The 24,495-nt window shown below is 42.1% G+C and overlaps 1 protein-coding gene across 4 annotated transcripts in view; it reads left to right on the top strand.

Annotated features, from left to right (window-relative positions):
• Positions 1-21,557, top strand: part of GOLIM4 (golgi integral membrane protein 4) — a 79,963-nt gene extending 58,406 nt beyond the window's left edge. For 2 of the 4 annotated variants that reach the window (XM_047099416.1, XM_047099414.1), the window contains 9 exons: positions 49-207; positions 4,015-4,347; positions 6,000-6,247; positions 7,216-7,295; positions 8,880-8,989; positions 11,914-12,081; positions 12,422-12,490; positions 19,500-19,580; positions 19,850-21,557. In XM_047099416.1, coding sequence (XP_046955372.1) covers positions 49-207; positions 4,015-4,347; positions 6,000-6,247; positions 7,216-7,295; positions 8,880-8,989; positions 11,914-12,081; positions 12,422-12,490; positions 19,500-19,580; positions 19,850-19,999 — 1,398 coding nt within the window. In that variant the 3' untranslated portion in view covers positions 20,000-21,557. Of the gene's footprint in view, positions 1-48; positions 208-4,014; positions 4,348-5,999; positions 6,248-7,215; positions 7,299-8,879; positions 8,990-11,913; positions 12,082-12,421; positions 12,491-19,499; positions 19,581-19,849 lie in introns of all 4 variants that reach the window. The other 2 variants (XM_047099415.1, XM_047099413.1) reach the window with 1 other exon arrangement.
• Positions 21,558-24,495: the final 2,938 nt, after the last annotated feature.

Here is a 24,495-nt window from a genome sequence, read left to right as displayed (position 1 = left end):
CCTCCTCAAATTGTACAATTTGCATCCAATTGTGCAATTTATACACAGACACAAGTTGCAGAGTATAAACAATTGAAAGATACTTTGAATCGGATCCCAAGCCTTCGCAAACCAGAACAAACAGAGCAGCAGAATGTTACCCAGGTGACACATTCTCCACACAGGGACAGCACAGCGAGGGAGAAGGCAGCTGGAGAGCCGCGGGAGGTAAGAGGCGTGAACTGGTATTCTGTGGTGGGGTCACTTTCCCCATCAAGCTGTCATCAGGTGAACTGCTCGAAATATTGCCGACCCTTCCTTCAGAACAGTGGTTCTCAAATTTTAGCATAGATCAGAGTCCCCGGCAGGGCTGTTAAAACACAAATAGTTGGGCCCCAGCCCAGAATTTCCAGTTCAGTTATTTTGGGATGAGGCCTGCATTTCTAACTGATTCAGCTGGTCTGGGGAGTACACTTTGAGAACTGCTGTAATATTTTCTGGGAAAGACTCTACCAACTTTGTTTATTCATGTGGGTTTATTTTTTTTAAGGAGCTGTTGGGCTGAGTTTTTTATTTATTTATTTTTTCTGTTCATGTCATTTGGGTTGTTAGGGGGCAGAGTGAGAAGATTAAATGATCATAAGGATATTATGTGATAGCCCACTCAAGTATTAGGGTTGATAGTATAGTTCTGGGTCCACAGAGAACAAGCCAAAAATTGTATTTAAGAGGTCTCTATAAAACTACCAAATGTATGAGTGCTAGTTTCTTAATCCACTTTTTTTTTGTATTCCTGTTCTTCGTAAAAGTTGAGCCTTGCTTAAAAAATATCTCCTAAGCGAGACATCAAAAGTAGGGTTATCCTTATCCTTAACTCTTACAAAGTTGTTTTAATTACATGCATAATAAATACAGCACATATGACTATCTTTCCCCCTGAAAAAGTTGGTTTTAACAGCAAATGTTCAAGGAGATGTGCCCTGAGTTACCATCTTATGGGAATATTTAAGTTGCTAGGAGCAGACTTCATGGAAATCTTCAGTCATGCAGAGCATTCCTGTATAGACAGGACCCTCTGTGTCTTCTGTGGTTACTTTTAACATAAGAAAACATGACCAGATCTCTGGCCTGGGGATCGGTTCTATTCTTTATCCTAGTCTGGCTACCAGTTTCCTGGGTTAATCTTGTAATGACTCACACCTTTAGTTTTCTCATCTGTGAGGTGGAGAGAGTAGTTATCTGCTGGAAGCTTTCTCACAGAAGTGCTATGGAGATAAATGGCACACGTTTGAAAGCACTTTAAAGAAATACTTCATGTAAAGCTAGGGGAAGTATTATGTCAAACACGCCAGGTACGTGAGGACATTGGTAAGACATACATCTCCAAAAGTTGTCTTCAGATGTCTGAGAGGGGACTTTCTTCCTCCTTTTGTTTATTTATTTTATTCTTTTTTCAGATTTTTCTTTAAATTCTAGTTAGTTAACACACAGAACATATAGTGCAGTATTGGTTTCAGGAGTAGAATTTAGTGATTCATCACTTACATACAACACTGAGGGCTGATTCCAACAAGTGCCCTCCTCCATGCCCAGCACTATCTAGCCCATCCCCCATCCATTTCCCTCCAGCAACCCTCAGTTTGTTCTCTATCATTAAGAGTCTCTTATGGTCTGCTTCCTTCTGTCTTTTTTTTTCCCCTTTCCATATGTTCATCTGTTTTATTTCTTAAATTCCACATGAGTGAAATCATGTGGTATTTGTCTTTGACTTACTTTGCTTAGCGTAATACACTCTAGCTTCATTTACATGATTGCAAGGCAAGATTTCATTCTTTTTGATGGCTGAGTAATATTCCATTACACACACACACACACACACACACACACCCCACATCCCCTTTATCCATTCATCAGTTGATGGACATTTGGGCCCTTTGCATAGTTTGGATGTTGTTGATAATGCTGGTGTAAACATCGGGGTGCATGTACCCCTTCAAAACTGTATTTTTGTATCCTTTGGGTATACCTAGTAGTGCAATTGTGGGTCATAGGGTAGTTCTGTTTTTAATTCTGAGGAACCTCCATGCTGTTGTCCACTTTCCACCAACAGTGTGAGAAGGTTCCCCTTTCTCCACATCCTCACCGACATCTGTTGTTTCCTGTGTTGTTAATTTCAGCCATTCTGACAGGTGTGAAGTGATAGCTCCTCATGGTTTTGATTTGCATTTCCCTGATTATGTGTGATGTGGAGCATCTCTTCATGTGTCTGTTAGCCATCTGGATGTCTTCTTTGGAAAAGTGTCTATTCTTGTCTTCCCATTCTTCACTGGATTATTTGTTTTTTTGGGTGTTAAGTATGATAAATTCTTTTTTTTTAATTTTTATTTTCTAAATGCTTTTATTTGTTTTTGAGAGAAAGAGAGCACACGTGTAAGAGGGGGAGGGGTAAAGAGAGGGGGAGGACAGAGGATCCCAAACAGGCTCTGCACTGACAGCAGATAGCCCGATGTGGGTCTTGAACTCATGAACCGTGACATCATGACCCGAGCCAAAGTCAAACACTTAACCTACTGAGCCACCCAGCCACCCCCAGTTTGATAAATTCTGTATAGATTTAGGATACTAACTCCTTATAAGATATCTCATGTGTAAATACCTTATTCCATTCCATAGGCTGCCTTTTAGTTTTGTTGATTGTTTCCTTCACTGTGCAGAAATATTTATTTATTTATTTATACAGTCCAGTTTCTCAGTTATAGTTCTGCCAATTTAAGAAGATGGCTTCACATTTATTTCAGTTTGAAAGAACAATCTGACCAAAGTAGTCATTTTTTCTGATAAAGAAGGTGGGAAGGGGGAAAGGAGTGATTCGTTTTCTTACGATATTTTATCATTTCTTTTTTGCCCCTCCTTTCTAAGTAATGAAGATCAAATGGAAATCTCTGAAACTTTCAATCTGGGAAAACCAATTTAAATCAACCAATTTTTGAAGAGGAATTTTCTGTAAAGAAAAAAAAAACACAAAACATGTCTTTTTTGTTGTTGTTCAGAGTTTTCTATATTAACACTACGAAATATTTACAAAATATTTCCTCGGATTTATGAAGAGATGCTACTTTAATATGTTAAAAATGTTTTATTGTATGGTTTAATGGGCACTATTTTTAGTTAACATGGATGTCTATTAGTAATGGCATCTTTTTTTTTATTAGTTAATAAAAATAAACCTAACTCATCCTCAATATCATCTTATCCTTCTCTTTTCTTAAATTAAAAAAAAAATTAATGTTTATTTTTAAGAGAGAAAGAGACAGAGCACTAGTCGGGGTGGGGGGGGCGAGTGGCAAAGAGAGAGGGAGACACAGACTCTGAAGGAGGCTCCAGGCCACAAGCTGTCAGCATAGACCTGATGTGGGGCTCGAACTCACGGATCTCAAGATCATGACCTGAGCTAAAGTTGGATACTTAACTGACTGAGCCACCCAGAAGCCCCTGTCCTTCTCTTTTCAAATCATTATTATTTTTTTTAAGATTTATTTAAGTAATCTCTACACCCCACATGGGGCTTGAACTCATGACCCTGAGATCAAAAGTTGCATGCTCTTCATACTGAGCCACTAAGGCACCCCACTTTTCAAATATTATTGAAAACAAAGTTTACATTGAAGAAAATCATGTAAGCACTTCATCACTTGAAGTCTGAGAGTTTTTTTTTTTTCCTTGTTCTAAAGGAAAACAGGAGTTAGATTGCTTTTGAGGGAAGTTAGAATGCAATGTGGTCATGTATAGGCTTTACTCTTAGGTTACTATTTGTATGATGAGATTTTACTGATGTTATCTCTATTTTATAGGTGAGATGACACAGTGAGAAGAGTTAAGTGACTCCATTGCAGCCATACTTTTCAGTCAGGACTGTGTATTTCTAGATTCCCAAGATTTTGCTTATGTTGTAACCCCATAGACATGGTAATAAACAGGTTGCATCACTGCTTTCAAAGTAGAAGAGGGTCATTTCCAGTGATGTGCTTGGCCTAGGTGTCTCGGAATAATGATGTGTGGCAGACACATGAAGCCGTTCCTGGAAGAACAGAAGAAACAAAACTTTACCCTCCCACCCAGAAAGAGGCAGAATTTCAGGCTCCAGCAGAGCTGAACCAGCAGGACGCGGAACCCAGAGAGCCGGAGGAGCGTCAGGTGGAAGAGGAGCACAGGAAGGCCCTGGAAGAGGAGGCCATGGAACAGGTCGGGCAGGCTGAACACCTGGAGGAGGAACACGACCCATCGCCAGAGGAACAGGATCGGGAATGGAAGGAACAGCGTGACCCGAGGGAAGAAGCCAACCTCCTGGGAGGGCACGCTCACGCCGAGGTACGAGGTCCTTCACCTCCACTGGGGTTCTGTTTCGTCAGCCAGGGTAGGGAGCGTGGCTTTGTTTTTAAACATTGAAAAAGCCTCCCCATATACAACAATCTCTAAAATAAAATTCGAGCGATTTCACTAAATGTTACATGCACGTATGTTTTTTAGATGCACATGTTTCAATTTTTTCGTGTAATGTTAATAGCATAGCTGCTCCCATCCCTCAGAGAGCTGACCCGAAGGAAACAGAAAGCTGTTGGTGTATTTTCTTTGTCAGTAGTGCGTAACAAGGCAGCCTCATGCTCACTCAGGTCCCTTGAGCAGAAGGAGGACAGATAAGCGCCTGATGGGGCACCTCCGGGGAACGTGTTCAAGTTCCAAGGGCAACTTGAGGCCCAGAAAGGTCTCATTTTCTATGATCAAAAGTCTCCTTCTCCCTGTTCATTTACTATCAAATGGTAGGTTGGCTTCTGCACATTCATCTTCAAGGTGGTTATTAAGTTGTCAAAAGGCTGATCTTATCACTTAAGGATGCCCACTGGGTGAGTGTGTTTAACCAATCTCTGCTCAGTCTCCCCCTACCGGAGCACTCCCCTCTCACATAAATAAGGCTTTTTCTCTTTGAAAAATCCATTATTATTAGAAAACCGAATTTAAAAGAACTTGAAGCAACACTGAGTGCAGAGAGTTATCTTTCTTCCTCTGTCTCTAAGCTGATCCTTAACACTGGGCTACCTGCCTTTACGTACATGCCAGTCACTTTGTATTTATGCCTCTGAGGTTTTGTTCGGCTTCGAGCTTTCTAAGACTTCAAGCTGCCTGAGGCTTTAGGCTGAGCAGATGTAACAGCCTCTGTTGTTGGACTCCTTGTTGCAAACTTAGCACGGAGAAGCTTCTCCCAGTCTTGTGTCCCTCATACGGCCTTTTTCAAAAGTAATTCCCCTTTGGGTTTAATTCCCCTTAACCCTGCACCTTCTTTTCTTTGGTGAATATTGGGTGTGCTTGTGTTGGTTGGGAGAGGGGGTGATGATGGAGGAGTGAGTTGTGGGTAGCTCAGTGGGAAGCAGAGTTTAAGAATTCGTGGATCAGTTTTTCCTTTCATCAGAAGGTACTGCCTTCTCACCCATTCTCTTTTTCCTTGAAGGAATTTGTTCTCTGCCCCTCTGCCCTTACCTGAAATTTGGCTTTTTTGGCTGTGGTCAGCCTGAGATTGGTTCCGCATTCCTAGAATTAATTGGCATCGCTGGATCTTACACTCTTACAGCTTCAGCTTACAAATTGCTACAATTAATGTGAGGTCACTACGTGCCCACTTAGAGCAGCACCTTTTGAACATCCGTTCAGTTAGGGTTCAGAAGGGATTTGCCCTTCTGTTTTGCCCTCTCCCGTGTGAGAGGGAGCACATTGAAAATCTGCCAAAATCCAGCAAATCGGGAAGATGGGTTGCTAAAAGAAGCCAAGGCTGACTGAGAGAGTTGGGAAAGAGGGGTTCTGGCTCAGGGTGACCTTGGACCTGAGGTGTAATCCCAGTTCACCTGACAGATGGGTGGGTGTTAATTAAGTAAACCAGGCCTGCCGCCAGGGTGTGTCAGGGGAAACCAAGGGAGGGGTGACCGGAGGTGCGGCCTGTCACCCCTCAGCAGCGCCACCTTTCCCCCCAGGTGTATCCCTCCGCCGGGCCGGCCACCAAATTGCGATCGCCCTACGAGGAGCAGCTGGAGCAGCAGCGGCTGGCAGCGAGGCGGGCTGAGGAGGCGCAGAGGCTGAGAGAGCAGCAGGACGCCCTGCACCAGCAGCGGCTGCAGGGACACTTGCTGAGGCAGCGGCAGCAGCTCCTCGCCAGAGAGGTGGCCCGGCAGAGGCAGGCCGGCCCCGAGGAGGGGCGGCCGCAGCCCCCGGAGCAGCTACGGTAGCCTTCTCCCGATGGTGCACGCAGCCCTCCTCTCGTTCTTCTGAGCAGGGCACACAGCTCGGGGTGCCTGTTCCCTGTGAGCTTGGGGGGAGGGGGGGGGCTCCTGTAGCCGGGGCGGAACAACGACTGGAGACCTGAATTTCCAAATATTTCATTCTAAAACAATCAACCTTTTTTTTTTTTCTAATTAAAAGGAAGCTTACTTTATTTAAAAAAAATTTTTTTTTAATGTTTATTTATTTTTGAGACAGAGAGAGACATAGCATGAACGGGGGAGGGTCAGAGAGAGAGGAGACCCAGAATCCAAAACAGACTCCAGGCTCCGAGCTGTGGGCACAGAGCCCACGTGGGGCTCGAACTCACAGACCGTGAGATCATGACCTGAGCCGAAGTCGGATGTTGAACCGACTGAGCCACCCAGGCGCCCCTCCAAGCTTACTTTAGAGAGAGAGAACCTAGCAGGTTCTGTGCTAACTTTATCTTACTTTACCACGTGAAAGGTGTTTTATGTTTTTTAAGGTATGCTTTGAAATTGTAGCTAGAATCTTTATTAAACCCAATAGCATAAGTTTAAAAAGAAAAAAAAGAAGAAAGAACCTCTTGATGACTTTTTAAAAACCGTTGAAAAATTCGTTTATTACTACCTTTAAATGTAAATGACTTCTGGGGCGCCTGGGTGGCGCAGTCGGTTAAGCGTCCGACTTCAGCCAGGTCACGATCTCGCGGTCCATTGAGTTCGAGCCCGGCGTCGGGCTCTGGGCTGATGGCTCGGAGCCTGGAGCCTGTTTCCGATTCTGTGTCTCCCTCTCTCTCTGCCCCTCCCCCGTTCATGCTCTGTCTCTCTCTGTCCCAAAAATAAATAAAAAACGTTGGAAAAAAAAATTAAAAAAAAAAATGTAAATGACTTCTGTGAAATTGTGCCGCCGAATTTGTCACTGAATTGTTAACATTTGTGTCTCTTGCAGGCAGCAAGGTCATTATGACACTGTGGATCATGATATTGTTCAGGGAGCAGAGGACCAGGGCGTCCAAGAAGAGGAAGGAGGTGGTGAGACTTCTCAGATTGTCAATACGTTAATGAAATTACTTGGTCACATGGAACATCGACTCAGAGTTGCGTGCACATCTGAGTACATACAAGCGAGACTTGTGTACCACATGCCTTTTGTCACTGCTGTTGTTATGTCGCTGGTAATCCTTCCAAACAGTGCACGTTGGTGGCCATACCTGCCCAAGATCATCTGTTTCCTTCCTAATATTTTTTCCTACAGTTTAAGCTTTTTGTGTACTGAATTGTTCTTTATGACACATTATCATAGGACTGTTATACTCTGGGAAATGGCTACCTTTTCTCCTTACCTTGGAAACCTTTGGATCATTGCCTTGAAAGTTTTTCAGATTAAGGCACTAGTAGTTTTCACTTGTGGCAGGCGTCTCGTATGCAATTTATCAAATATCCCTTCCTGTATAATAGAACTAGAAAGCAACATTTTCTCTGGCAACTCTAACACTCAGATATGTATCCTCTTTAAAAGAGGCTAAAAGGGGCGCCAGGGTGGCGCAGTCGGTTAAGCGTCCGACTTCAGCCAGGTCACAATCTCACGGTCCGTGAGTTCGAGCCCCGCGTCAGGCTCTGGGCTGATGGCTCAGAGCCTGGAGCCTGTTTCCGATGCTGTGTCTCCCTCTCTCTCTGCCCCTCCCCCGTTCATGCTCTGTATCTCTCTGTCCCAAAAATAAATAAACGTTGAAAAAAAAAAATTTTTTTTTAAAAGAGGCTAAAAGAAGGTGATTACCCAAACTCCCTCTATAGCCTGTTCTGATATTTTATAGCCCTCATAGTCAAGAAATTGTTTTCCTTATGTCCCCCTGTGCAGCACTTTCAGCTTTTTTTGTTCCATTACCAGTAAGACTAGAGAACAGTTTGTTCTCTTATTTATTTAATGAATCCCTTGGTGCACTTGAAACCTGATGGTAAGTTACCTTGCATCTCTATTTTTTATAAGCTAAATACTCTCCATATACTTAACCTTTCCTCTTATATCTTACTTAAAAAGTTGTTTGTTCTTCTCTTTGTACGCTCTTACCTAAATTTCCTTTATGGAATTTTATTTTTCTGAAAGCAGCAAATATCTGTGTGAGTTGAACTGTGAGATGTATCCTTGTGGTGGCATCCCTCATCGCTGCCGTGTGATGAGGTGTTCTTTTTTCCATTTCCTGAGACGTTACCAGTTCTTCTTTTGGTACCTTGCTATTTCCTTTGATATTACCAAAAATTAGCTGACAATTTTATCAGTGTCCAGTTGACTGGGCATGCTTTTGTTGAGAAAGTTTTATTATTGTTTTTCATATAGCAAGGGGGAGAATGAAGCTCTTATAAACATTTGCTTTAGAAGATTAGCATGTGTCACTCACCCATGCTATCTCCTTAGACACATGGTCTAGGAAAAGGACCTAGTTCTATTCAGAAGAGCTGAGGTGTATGCCTTCTGTTGAATTAACCTCTTTCTCTTTGGAGGAGAGATTGGGTGAAATAGTCTGTAGGAAAGCCCACTGGTGGCTTTTCTTTGAGTGAAAGGGTAGAGTCCTGTCTGGTTCATCTGCACTGATACTAGTTCCTTTGATCTGCTAGCCTATGAGAGAGATAACCAGCACCAAGATGAGGCAGAAGATGACCCAGAGAATGGACATGAGCCTCAAGATCAGGGTCCCCACGAAGCTGATCCAGACTCCGAGGCAGATGTAAGTGTCCTCTCTTTCGGGCATGACACTTGGAAACTCACAACGCAGAAAGGAAACTTGAAGGTTTACCTGACACCATGCCTTTGGCTCTAGATATGTCTGTTACTTCATCAGTGCAGAAGGAAGGTGGCTTGCATAATTATATAAGCAATGTTGTTAACTGTAAACTGAGGGTGTGTTGGGGGAGACTGGCTCAGAAGCTGCTCTAGAAAAACATAGGAGTTTCCCTCTGACAACTTCTAGATCAGGAAAAGCAATGGTGAGAACCACTGAAATATGCAGTAATTCTGAAAAATGAAAAAAAAAAGTGTGGGAGTTAGAGAAGCAGAGAAAAGAAATGAGCCATTCTGGAGCATGTTGAATCGTCTGCTAGGGTGTTATGTAGGTCGTGTGACTGTCATCTCCCAGCAGTAAGCAACCATTTTAATCAGTACATGAAGTAAGGACGTGGGGCTTGAGAAATGGGAAAAAAAAAATGCTCAGGTACCATAATGCTGTAGAAAATTTAGAATATGAATCAGTAGAGACCTGATAACCAAGAATGTCCTTTGTGTTTACCAAGAAAGGACCTAGACTCCCAGTTCACCTGTGTAGCCGGGGGGCCTGAGGCGAGCAAGCGTCAAGTGAGTGTGTTCTCGCGCTTGTGTGTAGATGAATTTTACAACTTACTTTAGCTCTCCTGTCATCTTTTGCTAGTAAAACCACCGCTATGTTTATCTAGTCTATGCTACAGTATGGATCTTGTTTATATTGAAAGGAAGATCCATATATCTTTCCTTGATACTCATTGAGAAAGTCTCCCTGATGATAGCTGCTTAAAGCCCCCTGGATGGAAACAGCTTTAAAAATTTTTTTAATTTCTTTTTAATTTTTTTACTTTTTTTTTTAAATTAATTAATTTATTTTTTTTATGTGTGGAAATGGCTTTTGTACTTAACTTGAGCGGAGCTGTAACAAAGCACTTTTGCCTGTGGCTCCTGGGTTAGCACTTGTGCAAGTGCGCTCAGGAAAGGGTGGGAGCTCTGGAGAGTAGGGGAGTAGAGCTGGTGACTGTGGGGGGACAAGGGAGTATCTTACGAGAGCACCAACAAAGTGGATGTGCCTGAGCGGATGCAGGGCTGGTGAGAGGGTGCCTGTCCCAGTCTCCGCCCTCTGGGAGGTGCTGCGTGCTTTGAGGATGACCATCTAACCCTCTCTCTCCAGTCAGCGCTCCACTTGGTCTGGAGGACACTGCTCTGTTCCTCCCATTCCTTCTTTTAATTAGAAATCGTTAGCCAGCTTGTCTCTCTTTGTCTCATCTAATTTTTTTTAATTAAAGAAATTTTTTCCAGTTTTATTGAGGTATGTTTGATCATCTGTTTATTTGTTTTTAAAAAATTTTTTTTAACGTTTATTTATTTTTGAGACAGAGAGAGACAGAGCATGAACGGGGGAGGGTCAGAGAGAGAGGGAGACACAGAATCTGAAACAGGCTCCAGGCTCTGAGCTGTCAGCACAGAGCCCCACGCGGGGCTTGAACTCACGAACCGCGAGATCATGACCTGAGTCGAAGTCGGACACTTAACCGACTGAGCCACCCAGGCGCCCCTATCATCTGTTTATTTGAAGGTAACAACTGTGCCTGTTATACTTCACCTATTACTTGCGTCGTGTTGGACCCTGTGTGTACATTTCTGTGGGCTTTTGCAAAAGCCCTTTGGTACTTTGTTTTTGAAGAGAATGTGTTATATTTTTCCTGTGTTTCCACACGTATTATTGATAATGCCCAGAAAGAAATCTATATATAGAGATTGTGGAGTAACTGGCGTCTGGAGTAAAGGTGATGACTTGTCACTCTGTATTCCCAAGAAAAGTGTCATCTGCTCTTAAATGAAGCGTGTAGCCGGGGATGTGCAAGTAATAAGTCAACTGAGACCGGTGAGCTCTTGACTATGTTCAAGGCTCCAAAGTGAATTGAAGTGGAATCTTGTTGCCTGGAGAACACTGATACAGATCAAATCTTGCTCTGAGGCCTCATCTCTGGGAGGCATTTGCTGCTTCAGCTAAGTGTCCTGTTGGTGACCCTGGAGTGATCGGGAAGCTCCTGCAAGCATTATCATCCCTGCCCAGCTCAGCCTTTAAAATCTGAATCTTTATGAGGACATGTATTATTGTGAAAGGTGCTTTGGGAGTTTAAGTGGAAAATGGAGATAATTCTCAAGTCGATCATGTGAAGGGCATTTGTGGAACACCATAACTGAGAGCTGCTGGAGGGAGGGTTGGGGGAGAGATTTTTCAAGATCTGTTGCCAAAGACTGGGTTCGCTCAGTTCTTTTTCTCTTGTCCTTTGCCAGTGCAACATTTCTCTTTCGTGGTAGTGATCGTTCTATAGAAATTGGTTCCATGCTAGATACTGACTGTTTACTTTTGGATTAGCCCCTTCAAGCACACCCTTTCTTGAGTCCTTTCTGAGACTTCTCACTCTTCAATGGCTGCTCACCCCCTTAACGTGTAAAAAATTGCTCGCAGGGGAAAGCTTGTCTGTATGAAAATCAGCATACTCAGGAAAGATGTTCCTCCTTGCCTATCTAAATCCCCCCTTTTAGTGATTTCTTTTACATGTTCTGTTAGCGTCGATGAACTATTTTTCTGGTCTCTTTAGTTCCACTCCCATTTCTCATGCTAGAGTTTGGAGGACTGTCTTGGAATCGCTTGCCGAAAACAAGTGCTGTCTGTACTTCACTCTGATCCATCAGCCGCTGACAAATAAAGCAGGAGTTTTGTCTTTTGACAGTGGGATGTGTACTTGTGAGTCTTGGCAAGGATAGAGTCGAGCAGTCTGGTGAAGGACGATTTCATTTTCTGCCAGTGTGTGGCCTTTCCAATGAAATTAAATTTGATCCTGGATTTTGAGGTAGTGGTTGCTTTTTATTAAAATTTTGCAGAGGGCGGCTGTAGAGGATATAAACCCAGCAGATGACCCCAATAATCAAGGCGAAGATGAATTTGAGGAAGCCGAGCAAGTGAGAGAAGAAAATTTGCCAGATGAAAATGAGGAGCCAAAACAAAGTAATCCAAAGCAAGAGAATGCAGAAATGGAAGAACATTTGGTGGTAAGCAGACGCTACTTCAGAGGGTGGTTTTAACCTGGGCATCTTAATAAACTGCCTGATTAATGCAGAAGGTTAGTCCTAAGGCACACTGACAGAAGGTTTGCCTCTTTGGTTGGTTTGTAGGCCACGATGTGAAATGATATGGCCACACTCAGAGAGAGCGAGAGCGAGAGAAACACACATCCTAGGTTTTGTGTTGGGAAGGATTATTCATCATTTCCTGGCCACCGATGCACTGAAAGTACATGTGTTATGGCTGCAAGCTTGCTCTTTGTCCCAGAGAACTGTAAAATGCATCTCCCGCCTTCAGTAACCCAAGCCTCCCCTTTTGTTTCAACAGATGGCAGGAAACCCAGACCAGCAGGAAGATAATGTTGATGAGCAGTACCAGGAAGAGGGAGAAGAAGAGGTAGGGAGGTGGGATGCAGGAAACTGGTCAAACTGCTTGGTGTGTCACACTAACCTTAAGGGGCAGCGTGGGCTTTGATGTGCGACACGTTCAGAAAGACATAGTCGGGATGAGAAAGGGTGGTTCAAGAGGAAATGGACTGTGGAAAAAGGTGACATGTGGTTAGAAAGTAATAAAAAACAGGGTAGTAGAATCCTTCTTTCTGGGTCTCAACTAGAAATTTTGAACTAAAAGAAGTCATCCAGCCCTCCCGGAATGGTGGACTTAGGGCTATGTGATATTTGTAAGAATATTTTCTCTCGTTTCTTCCCCTCATAAGAGAGGGAAGAACAAAGCTTTGCATGTCAGGTCTGGGGGTTGGGATGAACCCTGTAACTTGCTCTGCAGACGTTGCCACAGTGCTGCCTCACGGGTGCCTCAAGTGTCCACTGGAATACACTTAACACCCTCCAAAAACATTTTTAGGGTCTCTACTTTTTGCCTTTTCTCTCCTAAGAACTTAGTGTGATAATGAGATTTAATGATAAAGAAAAGGAAAAATACATGAGGAGGTCAGTTGAATAAAATGCATTTAGGTGGAATTTCGTAAATTTCATTTTAGTCTCCTTGTTACTGTAAACTTCTAACAGATTATCGCTAACTAGCTTTGAGGAGCAGCCCTGTCCTGGTGGCACATCATGTAAGTGCTGGGTGAGTGCCATTGCTTGTAGCTGGTTAGTCTCCGCTCCCCACCGAACGGACCACTGAAGCCCCGAGCCTGGGGAAATTACACGAAGGAGGCCAAGGCCCCGTGTTTGGTCTCTCTCTGGCCCAGGAAATGGTCCGCTAAATCAAAGCTCTGGTGCGGAGGTGTTCCTCAGCCAGGTTTCTTGCCCATGTGGGCTTTAGCCCTAACGGGAACTGCGTGAATGGATGGACAGATGGCAGCCTGAGCCGACGCCCCCACCACTGGGGATCCTACTCAGAATACGCGAGCTACCCCTTTTGCCAGTGCAGTTCCCTAGATGAGCCCTGCTTTCTCATTGTTGTTGCATTTGTTGTTCACTTCTCAGAGCTCATGTGAAAGGGTGTGCTTATACCGGGAAAACAGAAAGGGATGTTGCTCTTTACAGCCACTGGCCACGTACATCTCTAGTCACATGTACATTCACTGGCTTGATCTTTTTATCCTTTCTCTTTTCTCATCCTGCCGTTCATCCTGGTCGAGATCCTGAGCTCTGTTATCACAAGAGAACATTAGAAGAACTAGCAGCCTTGAATATTAAGATATTTGGCAAGAAAAAGATACTCATCTGGACTTCTTTTGTAACAGGATGTCTGAACGAATATTACTCTGTCTCATTATGTCAGATGCCAGGAATCTTTGAGGGATTAAAGGAGAAGAGATTCACCTTGGCTTCTTTTTAAAAATGCAGAAGGGTAAACATAAAATTTTAATCAGTATTTACTGATTATTTTTCACCTTTATATTATGTCAGTCAAGGTGGAGAGAGCAGTCCTGTGATCCAAGACAGATCAAGGATAGGAAAAAGAGAAAGAGACAGGAGGGGAAGAGAGCGGTGGCGGGCAGAGGTGAGGGCTACAGGCGGGCTGAACTGACCAGAGCCCTGTTCTGTCCCTCCAGCGGGCCCCCAGTCCTGCTTCTCTTTCTCTGGTTCCCTGCTCTGAAGTCCTGTCTGGTGCCTCTGCCCCACGTTCTGACCCTGTCTTGTGTAGGTTGCACAGCCTCCCATGTGGGACTGCTCTCAGCGTGCCTTTCTCTCTCTCCTGGTGACTTCCGTCTCTGCCCCCCGGCATCCCTTGCACAGGCTGTGTTGCATTCCTTGGGCAGTTCCTGAGATGGTTAGTTATGGGATCTTTCCACCTTCTTCCGCTGTTCCAGTCCTTCCCTTGAGGAGGGAGAAGACTGGTCCCCAAATACAGTTTAAGGACTAGTAATAGAGACGAAGTTCTCAGCAGACTGCAGCAAGATGAGAAAAAGAGGTCTACAATATGTGAGAACGCATAGCGTGTTGTTTATAGGTGCTGTGTGTGAGACATCTGTGGAATGGTCTGGAAACCATGCAGGGCCCTGTAATGTGCATTGTTCTTATCTGCACCGAGCCCCAGGGTCGTCCAGCTGTCCCCACTGACCACAGGGATGTGTGGCTCATTGCTGCCATCGGTTCCCCTCCCTTCTATCCCAGGTCACCTGACTTCTGTCAGAGCTGTCCATGCTCAGAGCTACAGCCCATCAGACTTGTGACTTGAGGGGCATCTGGGTGACTCAGTTGGCTAAGCGTCCAACTCTTAATTTTGGCTCTGGTCATGATCTCATGGTTCATGAGACCGAGCCTGGCATCAGGCTCTGTGCTGATGGAGCAGAGCCTGCTTGAGATTCTCTCCCTCTCTTTCTCTCACCTCCCCCGCCAAATAAATAAATTTAAAAATAAAAAAGAAAGAAAAAAAAAAGACTTGTGACTTGAGCTCAGAGAGTAGGACCCAAAATAAGTGTGCTTTTTGGAAATTTGCACCATCCCTGCCTTCTTTTATCTTAGTGTAATAGCATTACCCTTCTAAGGCATAAAAGTGATGGTTATGAACAAGTGTTCATGGCTTATTGTTTGGGACATTCATGTGGGGATCCCATCCTTGTGTCGCTTACTGTCCAGATTTTTTTATCTACTTATGAGCAAACGAGACAAATTATGGCTTTGCCCAAAAGTGCTGTGTGTGCCTAAAAATTATTTAAATGTTCAGAAAAACCCCAGAAGTTAAATGACTGAAAAATCTGAGTGCTCATTTTCTCCAGTGTAACTGAAAACAGATTGATCTGAACACTCGTGGGAGAGCGCGCACAGGGATATTTGGTCAGCTTTAGTGGCACCGCCAGCCTGTGAGTCGCCTTGTGCAGGCGGCACAGCCTCCCCTGTTAAACATCACCCAGCAAACGGTGGTGTCCGTCACTGTGGCTGATGTTGCTGAAGCCTCTCCTGTGTCACATGCCATCCACCTCTTTGCATCCTAGCCTATTGGACTGCGTAAGGCTCGGCCTTCCGGCTCCTGTCTCATCCCGTGACGTCTTTGATCTGTGAAGCCAAAGCCCATCTTAGACCCAGTAGATCTGTCTTATTTTGGCTATTAAACTTTGCTACATCACATAGGGACTGTTTCTAAAAGTGGCTAAAACGTTAGATTTCAATGAGTAAAAATGAGTAAAGAGGAGCAGCGTTGGGAAGTTTTTGACAAAATGTTCGCGTCAGCTTCAGCAGGTTACTGAAGAGGGTTGAACGTGGGAGATGTGATTGGTGTGTCTCCATTATAAAGGAGAAACATCAGTCTAAACACATGTGAAAATTAGAAACTTCCGCATCATTTGTTCCTTTTCAGTAATGCCTTTTGAGTTTGAATTGCTTTTGTTCCCAATACAAAGAATATACTACCAGAATAATAGCGTATACATATATATATTTGAAAATTATAAAATTTTTATTTGTGGGTTCCCTAAATTAATTTACCTCAGATTTGACAACTGATAAATAACCCGAATTTTCCACAGTAGGTCTCCAGAGAAGAAAGACCTCATGCAAGCGTGTTTCTCTCTCTGGCCAGAGACATTCCTAACCCAGCACTCCCCGTCATTGAAACTAGTGGCTCTGAGTCTTTGCTGTGGCTAAGACTCACCTTGGAGAGTGTGTGAAAAGTACAAATTCCTGGATTGGACTTCACCCTTGGAGGTTTTGATCTTACCTGTGCTGGAGCCTAGTAATCAGAGTTCCAGAAACACGCTGTTTGGAGAAGCATGCCTAGGACAGGTGGCCACGGGCGGACTTGGGGAAGTCTGAACCTCCTGAACCTTCTGTGTAAAGTGACATGTATCTGTGTGTCTTTGCATACATTCGCATTTCTTCTCAAAGTTGTAAAAGGGTTCGTGACTCCCCCCGACACACAAACACACAGAAAAATTTTAAATCACTGATTTTCATCAAGCCCTTTTATTTTACAGATGAGAAACTTGAGCTTCAGAGAGGTCAGCTAAGTTTTTGAAGGTCACACAGCTTGTTATTGTTGGACCCGTGATTAGACCCCAGCCAGGTCTGATTTTAGAGGCTACTGTAATTAAGGCTGTAGCAAGTACGGTAACTAAACAGTGAATAGGGACGAGTTCTTCTTTATAGAAGTTAGTGAATGCAGAGGGAATGGTGGAATTAGAGAGTCGCCATTTTTGTAACCTCTAATTAAACAGGTGACTTAAGAGCAAGTCATCAATGGGTGATCTTGCTACATGAGTGGAGGTCAGGGAGTTGTATCATGGAGGGGTCAGGCTTCTGAGCTCCTTGACCAACTTGAGCCTCATTAAAAGTACCAGGGACACGTTTTATATGCCTCCTGATGCGGTGAAGATATAAAATATGCAGTATTACCTTTGAAAAACTCTTGCTTTGTAAATCGAATCCATTTAAGTCTTAAACTTCCTTTTATAAGAAATGTGGGGGCCAAAGGAAATAAGTGATACCTTAAAGAAGCAAACAAATGCAGCATGTGGGTCATTGTACAGGAAAATGAGTTAATAGCATTAAGGAAAAAAGGGGAGCAGAACGGATGTTAGGTGTGGCCTTTGTTTGGATTATTAGACCAAACCTACTGTAAGTAGACGTTTTGAAGATAATCAGGAAAATGTTAAGCATGAAGTAGACATTAGATGATACTGTGGGATTACTTATCAGATGTGATAATGGCTCTATGGTTATGTAAGAAAAATCCACTGTTTTTAGAGATAACATACTGAGATGGATAGGGGCGAAATTACAGTGATTTAAAATGTGATAAAATTATGATGAATAATGATGTCTAGAAATCTTAAGAACCCTTCATCAACAAAAATAAAGAACAGCGATAGGTGATTGCAAGGGCAGCAACGTTGAGATAACTTTTGGACCTTGGTGATGGCGGTAAGGAGTTCTTTGAATTATGTTTTATTTGTGTGTGCTTGCGAATTTTCATAGTAAAAACAAGTGACCTTATTTTTATGCAGCCAGCACTTTGGAGCCAGTTTTAATGAAGGTTTTAATCCAGGTCTGTCTGACTCCGCAGCCTATGTTAGGGTTTGGCAAACTACAGGCCTCAGTCTGTTTCGTAAGTCAAGTCTTACTGGAACACGTCCATTCCTTTTTGTTCGCGTACTGTGCAAGGCTGCTTCGGCACCACAGGGGTGGAGTTGAGGAGCCGCTCCAGAGACTTTATGGCCGAGAAAGCCTGAATATGTACTGTATCTGGCCCTTTACAAAAAAAAAAAGTTTGTCGACCTTGATTTATATGTTCTTTCCACCATGTTGCAGTTTCAAGGCAGTTCCTTCTCAATCGCAGCTAAACCAAATTTAGTGTTCACTTGTATGTTTTCCTTGATAATGCTCTAAAAGACGTGTCTTTGTTTCCTGAAATTGATCAGGACACTTTGGCAGTTTAATGATGTTTCAATGAGTGAGACCGTAGTATATGTAGTGTCAAATAAGTGGTTCGGTGTTTTCATCCCAGCACCCTGGGGAATGTCGTCACGAGACTCTGTGACTAAGGGCAGAGGAGATGTCATGGACCACTGATAGAGCTTGCAGGTGAAACTAGGGTGTTTTCTCTTTAGCTCGCGCCACCAGCACATGTGAATAGAAAAACCCTGCTCTATGCCTCTGTGTCCAGAATGTACTTATTTGGTGCCATCGTACTTTAGGGCCTGTGAGTCTAGCCGATGTTGGGCTGATTAGAAGAGATTCATGAAAGCTGGGCTCTGTCTCAGGCATCTTTGAAGGGTCACGTTTGTAGGCTCTTAAGCCAGGTTCCCTTCAAAGCTTGTGGGGTAGGTTGTGACTCATCCCTGTCATACCTCAGATGGACACTTAAGAGGCAGCCCTTAATTTGTTCCTCTTTAATTGTAACGCCTGCATACTTGCCCTCCTTTGCGCATTTGTGGGATTTTTAACTCCCCTGGCCCCCAAAACCTGGTAATTCTGTGTGTGATTCCGGAGGACTTAACTCTTATACCACTGTCCTAGGACAAGGCAGGTTTGCTTTTCGTCCCAGTACATGATACTTAACTGATGGTCAGCAATTTTTTGATACTCAGCTGACTTAAATCTTTTGGCATACATAAGGTTGTCAAAATACTTAAGTTAGAAAATGTTTTACCTTGCATTTTTTGTGCAATGTAATCATTAAATGGAGATTATTTAGCAAAGATGTTTGGATACTTTCTTTGATTTGCATTTTGAAAAAAATAATTGGGATCAATGACACATACTAGGAATAGTGCACGTGACAGAAAACTACTTAAAACAGACATGTGATGTTAGAACATCGAAGAGATGAAGGGATTTGAGGCAGTTTAGTAACTATTTCATGAAGAAATGGAAATGATTGTGTTCTGAGCTCTAGATATTGTAGGCAGAGAACTTTTTCTTAATTAAGAATTGTACATACACATTTTCTCTGTTTTCTACTACATTGTATACAGGTAATGGTGTCTCTTCTCTGTGCCTTTACAGAGCAGGCATTTGCTGCTTTGATTCTCTTATTCATTGACTCATTCACTCACCAGTATTTATTAAGCAATTGCTGTGTGCCAGGTATATATCTTGGTATTGAAGACAGTTGAGTAAGACATGGTGTCTGTCTTTGTAGAGGTTACATTCCGTCAGAGCCTTCAGACTTCTGCAGTTCTCCCATTTGGAAAAGGGGAACTTTTAATTTCATAAGCTGAATTTCTTCAAGTGTTAATCTTGGAAGTTTAATGCTTATTCAGAGAAACTGGAAATTCACACACAAAAGTCCTAGGCTCTGAATCAATCGCGTTGATTTCTTTGTAGGACGTGTGTTGTACATCTCTTCATAGCTAATAGACAAGTCAAGTCTTTGGCTTCTGTCCTTTTTCAAATTCATCTTTAGCTTGATTTTGTTTCTACTACTTTAAATGAACTTTTTGGAAATCAAACTATTGAAATTATAAAAAGTGTCACCTAGTGTCTCTGGTTTCTCTCAGGTTCAGGAAGATTTGACTGAAGAGAAAAAGAGGGAATTAGAGCATAACGCTGAAGAGACCTATGGTGAAAACGATGAAAACGTGAGTGTGAGACATATATTTCGGCCGCGTGCATGTGCGTGTACGTAGGAGTTGTGAATGGCTGCTTGTGTAGATACCACTGTGTACGTCTGAAAGTCTGTGATGGTATGAGGATTAGGGAAGACCGCACTGTTGCCTGTTGGACCATTTTTATTCACTCTTTTCTCTAAAAGTGAATAACTTCACGCCTTTTTTTTCTTTAAAGAGGGAATTATTTATATCACTAACTCTATGCCCTCTTACTTTTCCCTTTCTTTTTTACCTTTAAGGCCGATGAAAAAAACAATGATGGTGAAGAGCAAGAAGTTCGAGACGACAACCACCCCAAAGGCCGAGAGGAACCCTATGAGGAGGAGGAAGAAGAGGAAGAGGACGGGGCTGCTGTTGCAGAGAAATCCCGGCGAAGAGCTGAAATGTAATGGTGCCCGACCTCACCGACAGTGCTCAGCCAACGGATTCTTTTCAAGCTGCTCAGACATAAATCTGCCTACTGAACTCTAGGATATTTAATTACAAAAATTAAGAATTTAGACTTTTTTTTAACTTTTGTATTAGAAATGCTCATACATTTATATGAATATATTTTGATAACCTAGGTTAGAGCTTCTTTTATATTCAAGCTAAACATGGGCAAGAAGAGAAAGAATAAAGCAAACCTTGGCCTTTGAATCTCATTTTTCATAGATGAGGTGATGTTGGAAAGGGCACCGATTTTGTATATTTCAGCTTGTTACTTTTCTGTCTTCTAGTTTCCAGCTGTTCTGTTGTTTGCCTTTAATAAAATACAGGATTTCAAATAGGCAATACTGCAGAAGGCTGCAGATCCTTTAAGGAGAATGGCCAGTTTATTAACTGCTGCCTTTCTGAGGTTCTTGTGAGGTATAGTTCGGATGGAATTTTTACCCATCTGTCTGTCTCTGCAAGAAGATTCATGTACAGAGTGACATACGATTGGAAAGGCATTTTGGCTATAAAGACATTGTTTTTCAGAATTTTTGTATCTGTTAGAAAAATGTTTGGCTTTACTTAAAATCACAGCTCTTCTTGAAAGGAATTAGGTTTTTAAATGAGATGGTACTAAAACCCACACGACAGTATTCTGGACTTTGACACTCCAGTATTCGAACAAGGTAGGGCACCTCAGTGCATTAACCTTCCTGAAGGACTGACACCTTGTTTACTAACTAGTGTGTGTGGCTGGTGTTTTCTATGTGAGCACCCATTCAGTTCTTTTTTTCTGAAGTCACCTAGTGATATCCTTGTTTCAATATCCAGTTCTCTACAGTACTATATATTTCCCCTGTAAGCTCTGTTTCTCAGTATGTAATCACTTTGATAACAGGAATGAACATGAAGGCATTCCAAATTATACGGTTGAATTAGGGTTATTCTTCGAAAAGTATTCAGTGAAATGCACATGGTAATATGATAGACCCTCATGATTTTTCCATTTGCTGGGATTGGGCTATGAATTACAAAAGTCCTTAAAATAAAAATTTAAAAATCAAAAATATCTTTCGGGGTAGAGACATATTTGTCTCTCTATATAAAGATTTTTTAAATATATAGAATTAGGTATATAACCCATATGTGTGTGGTTTTATAATAATACTCTCAAATTAATAAAGGCAAATTTCAATTTCTACCATTGTTGTATGAATGCGATGTTATTTTTTAATAACCGCACTCATGTATGGTTCTGATTATCCCAGCGGAGTGATTGTGTATGTATGCATAGGAATGTTTTGTTCAAATGTATTTTGGATTTTCAATAATCATAGATCAAATTTTACCTTTATGTATAAAAACCCTTTATATAATGTAAAATGTATAATATTGTACATAATATTCAGAATACAATTATTTTGGTAAATTAGTTTGTATTTTTAATGTCCCAGTTGCAGTATTTAATTATTTGAACCATATTGAAACTTGGTAATAGTCAATAAAGCTATGAAAAGCAAGTGGTAAATCTTTTAAAAGTCTGTGATTTCTTATTAGTTTCTGATCTTATTCTTCAGCTCCTTTTTGTAAAAGGAAAAATTTTAGGAGGTTGCCAGTATATATTAATGAATTCTAAAATGCCTTTCCAACCTTTACCTACTTTCTTTATCTCTTTCTCTAATTGGATTGGTACTTGATTTTTTTCTCCCCTTTCCTAAAGAAAGAGCTAAGAATTGTTATTTTATTTGAGCTAGTTTTGGTGAAGAAAAAATAAATAGGTACAGAAACCTAAGATGTTGTCATGTGAGTACACGCAAAACAAAAAACCTATTAAATCTTCCCTCCGCCCTCCACCCCAGAAGCAACCATCACAAACCATTCTCCTCCATTTGGCACCAAGTTATAGTCATTCTAACTAGTGTTTGGAAGAGAACTAATCAGCCAGAATTGATCTACATTAATGAGATGAACAGAAATACAGGGTCACTTGTATTTATCTTGCCAATTATTCTGTGACTTTTGGCACAACCAAAAAATCAAAGGATTTGGTCTCAGTGACATAATCAGAAGGGTGGGGGAAGGCACCTTAATTAGGGACAAGTACAGTGGAACACAAAAAAGCTACATTAGTACAAGTGTAATGACTACATACTTGTAAGAATGATCTTAAAAGATCCTGGAATAAGAGTATAATGTGAACCACAGGTAGGTCACAGTGACTCACTTTCATAAAGGAAAATTATTGACATGTATTGAATGCCTTCATAATACAGGAAGTATGTGAATAGGTTCCACGTTATACCCACAGTGATCCTTTAAGTTTCATGGAATCCCCTTCTCACAACTGAAGAACTTTGTCCTCCTGGAGCATTTGACACTGTTTAACTGAGTTCTCAGTTATAAATCTTCCTGAAGGACTTCCTCATAACCTTCCTGAAGGACTGACCCCTTGTTTACTAACTAGTGTGTGTGGCTGGTGTTTTCTATGTGAGCACCCATTCACTTCTTTTTTTCTGAAACCACCTAGTGATATCCTTGTTTCAATATCCAGTTCTCTACAGTACTATATATTTCCCCTGTAAGCTCTGTTTCTCAGTATGTAATCACTTTGATAACTGAGTTCTCAGTTCTCTTATTACATTGTGGTACATCCATACTATGGCGTGTAAAAAATTTAAAACAAGTCATTTTCTATTTTTTTTTTAATTTTTTTTTCAACGTTTATTTATTTTTGGGACAGAGAGAGACAGAGCATGAACGGGGGAGGGGCAGAGAGAGAGGGAGACACAGAATCGGAAACAGGCTCCAGGCTCCGAGCCATCAGCCCAGAGCCTGACGCGGGGCTCGAACTCACGGACCGCGAGATCGTGACCTGGCTGAAGTCGGACGCTTAACCGACTGCGCCACCCAGGCGCCCCTCATTTTCTATTCTTGAATCCTCTTTTGTCTTCTGTTGTACTATCTCTTCCTAGGTTGTTTTTTTTTTTTTTTTTTCTTACCATCCTGGCTACTTTTTCTCAATCTTTGCGGGATTCTCTTCTCATCCTGCCTTTAAATATTCGTGTTCTTCAGCTTGTGTCCTGGAGGTCTTTCCTCTATAGCCCTCTCTCTGCCCATGCCTTAGACACCTGTCTCCTGATCCATTTCTTCAGCCTCACTTTCTATGACCTGTTCTACCTCAAATTTATAATTGTCAAAGCTAAATTTGTCTTTTTCTCTCCCCTCCTAACACCTACTTTTAGTTTCAATATCTCCACTAAGCTTCTCAAAACAGAAACAAAGTTTGTCCTTGATTCTGTCTTCACTCCCTACAGAGGCTACCAAAATATCTTTAAATTTGCCCATTTTTTTCCCCCATTCCTACTATCCTGGTTCAGGCCACTGTTCCCTTTTACCTGGACTATTACAACAGTCCTTTAACTTCTCTCATTTGCTCTCCCCCACCAATCCCTAAAATCTGTGACAGTGTGATCTTTCAAAAGATAACATTAACACTCCCCCACTATAAAATTATTCAACAAATTGCTATTCCACACAGAGAAAATTCCAAACTCTTAAGTATAACTTACATCATCATAATCTGGCCCCATCTTACCTCTCCAACTTTATAATTTACATTCTAATACTGAATCATGATAAATGTGGCTCCTCTTTGTCAAGCACATTCCTCTCCTAATGTCTTAGTAACCCCTCGACCAATGCCAAAGCTACTGTGTCCTTAATTCAGGATAGCTGGTGTCCATTTTCTCAGTTGTACGGAGAAAATAGTCTGCAGAAGTAGAGAACAAACATAACCCACAAAAGTAAGCAAACAGCTTCTGCACAGGCGGAAGTGAAGAGAGTTGTGGCAATTTTGCAGTCCTTATATCTTGCCATTCCTGATGCCAGCCAAGTCTACCCAGGGGTTGATTAATGAGCAAATAAATCTTACTTTTTTCATTTGAGCTAGTTGAAAATGGATTTCTGTCACTTGTCATCTGAATATTCTTGACTAATACTTAATATTCAGTTCCTTTAAATCATCATGCTCTCTTGCATCATGGTACATTTACTACCTACTCTCCCCAGAACCACTGTTCAATCCCTCTTTTCTCTCTTCTCCTTTGCCTGGCTCATTGATTTAGGTATCCCCTTAGATACCAATTCCCCTGGGAAGGGTCTACCTCCCACTCACCCCCTGCCCTGCTAGATCGTATACCTTTCCATGTCCTTCTATAACATCCTGCATTCCATATCCGAGTATTTAACACAGCCTACGGAAACAGACATGGGAATAAGCTTGGCTATACTCTTCTTGGCATAAATGTTCTATGAGGGTGGAGACCTTATTTTTCTTGTTTATTGTCACAACCCAAACACTGATACTTCCAGTAAATATTTACTAGATGAATATCTTCTAGTCCTCATCTGAGAATATTGACTACTTCAAGATCATACAAGGAATAGGTGGCAGAACTAGGAATCCTTCCCA

This window comes from Lynx rufus, unplaced genomic scaffold (assembly GCF_022079265.1).
Source record: "Lynx rufus isolate CCGP_SWC_20201006 ecotype Redwood Valley unplaced genomic scaffold, mLynRuf1.p SCAF_5, whole genome shotgun sequence".
NCBI lineage: Eukaryota > Metazoa > Chordata > Mammalia > Carnivora > Felidae > Lynx > Lynx rufus.
This window is presented reverse-complemented; position numbering and strand designations above follow the sequence as displayed.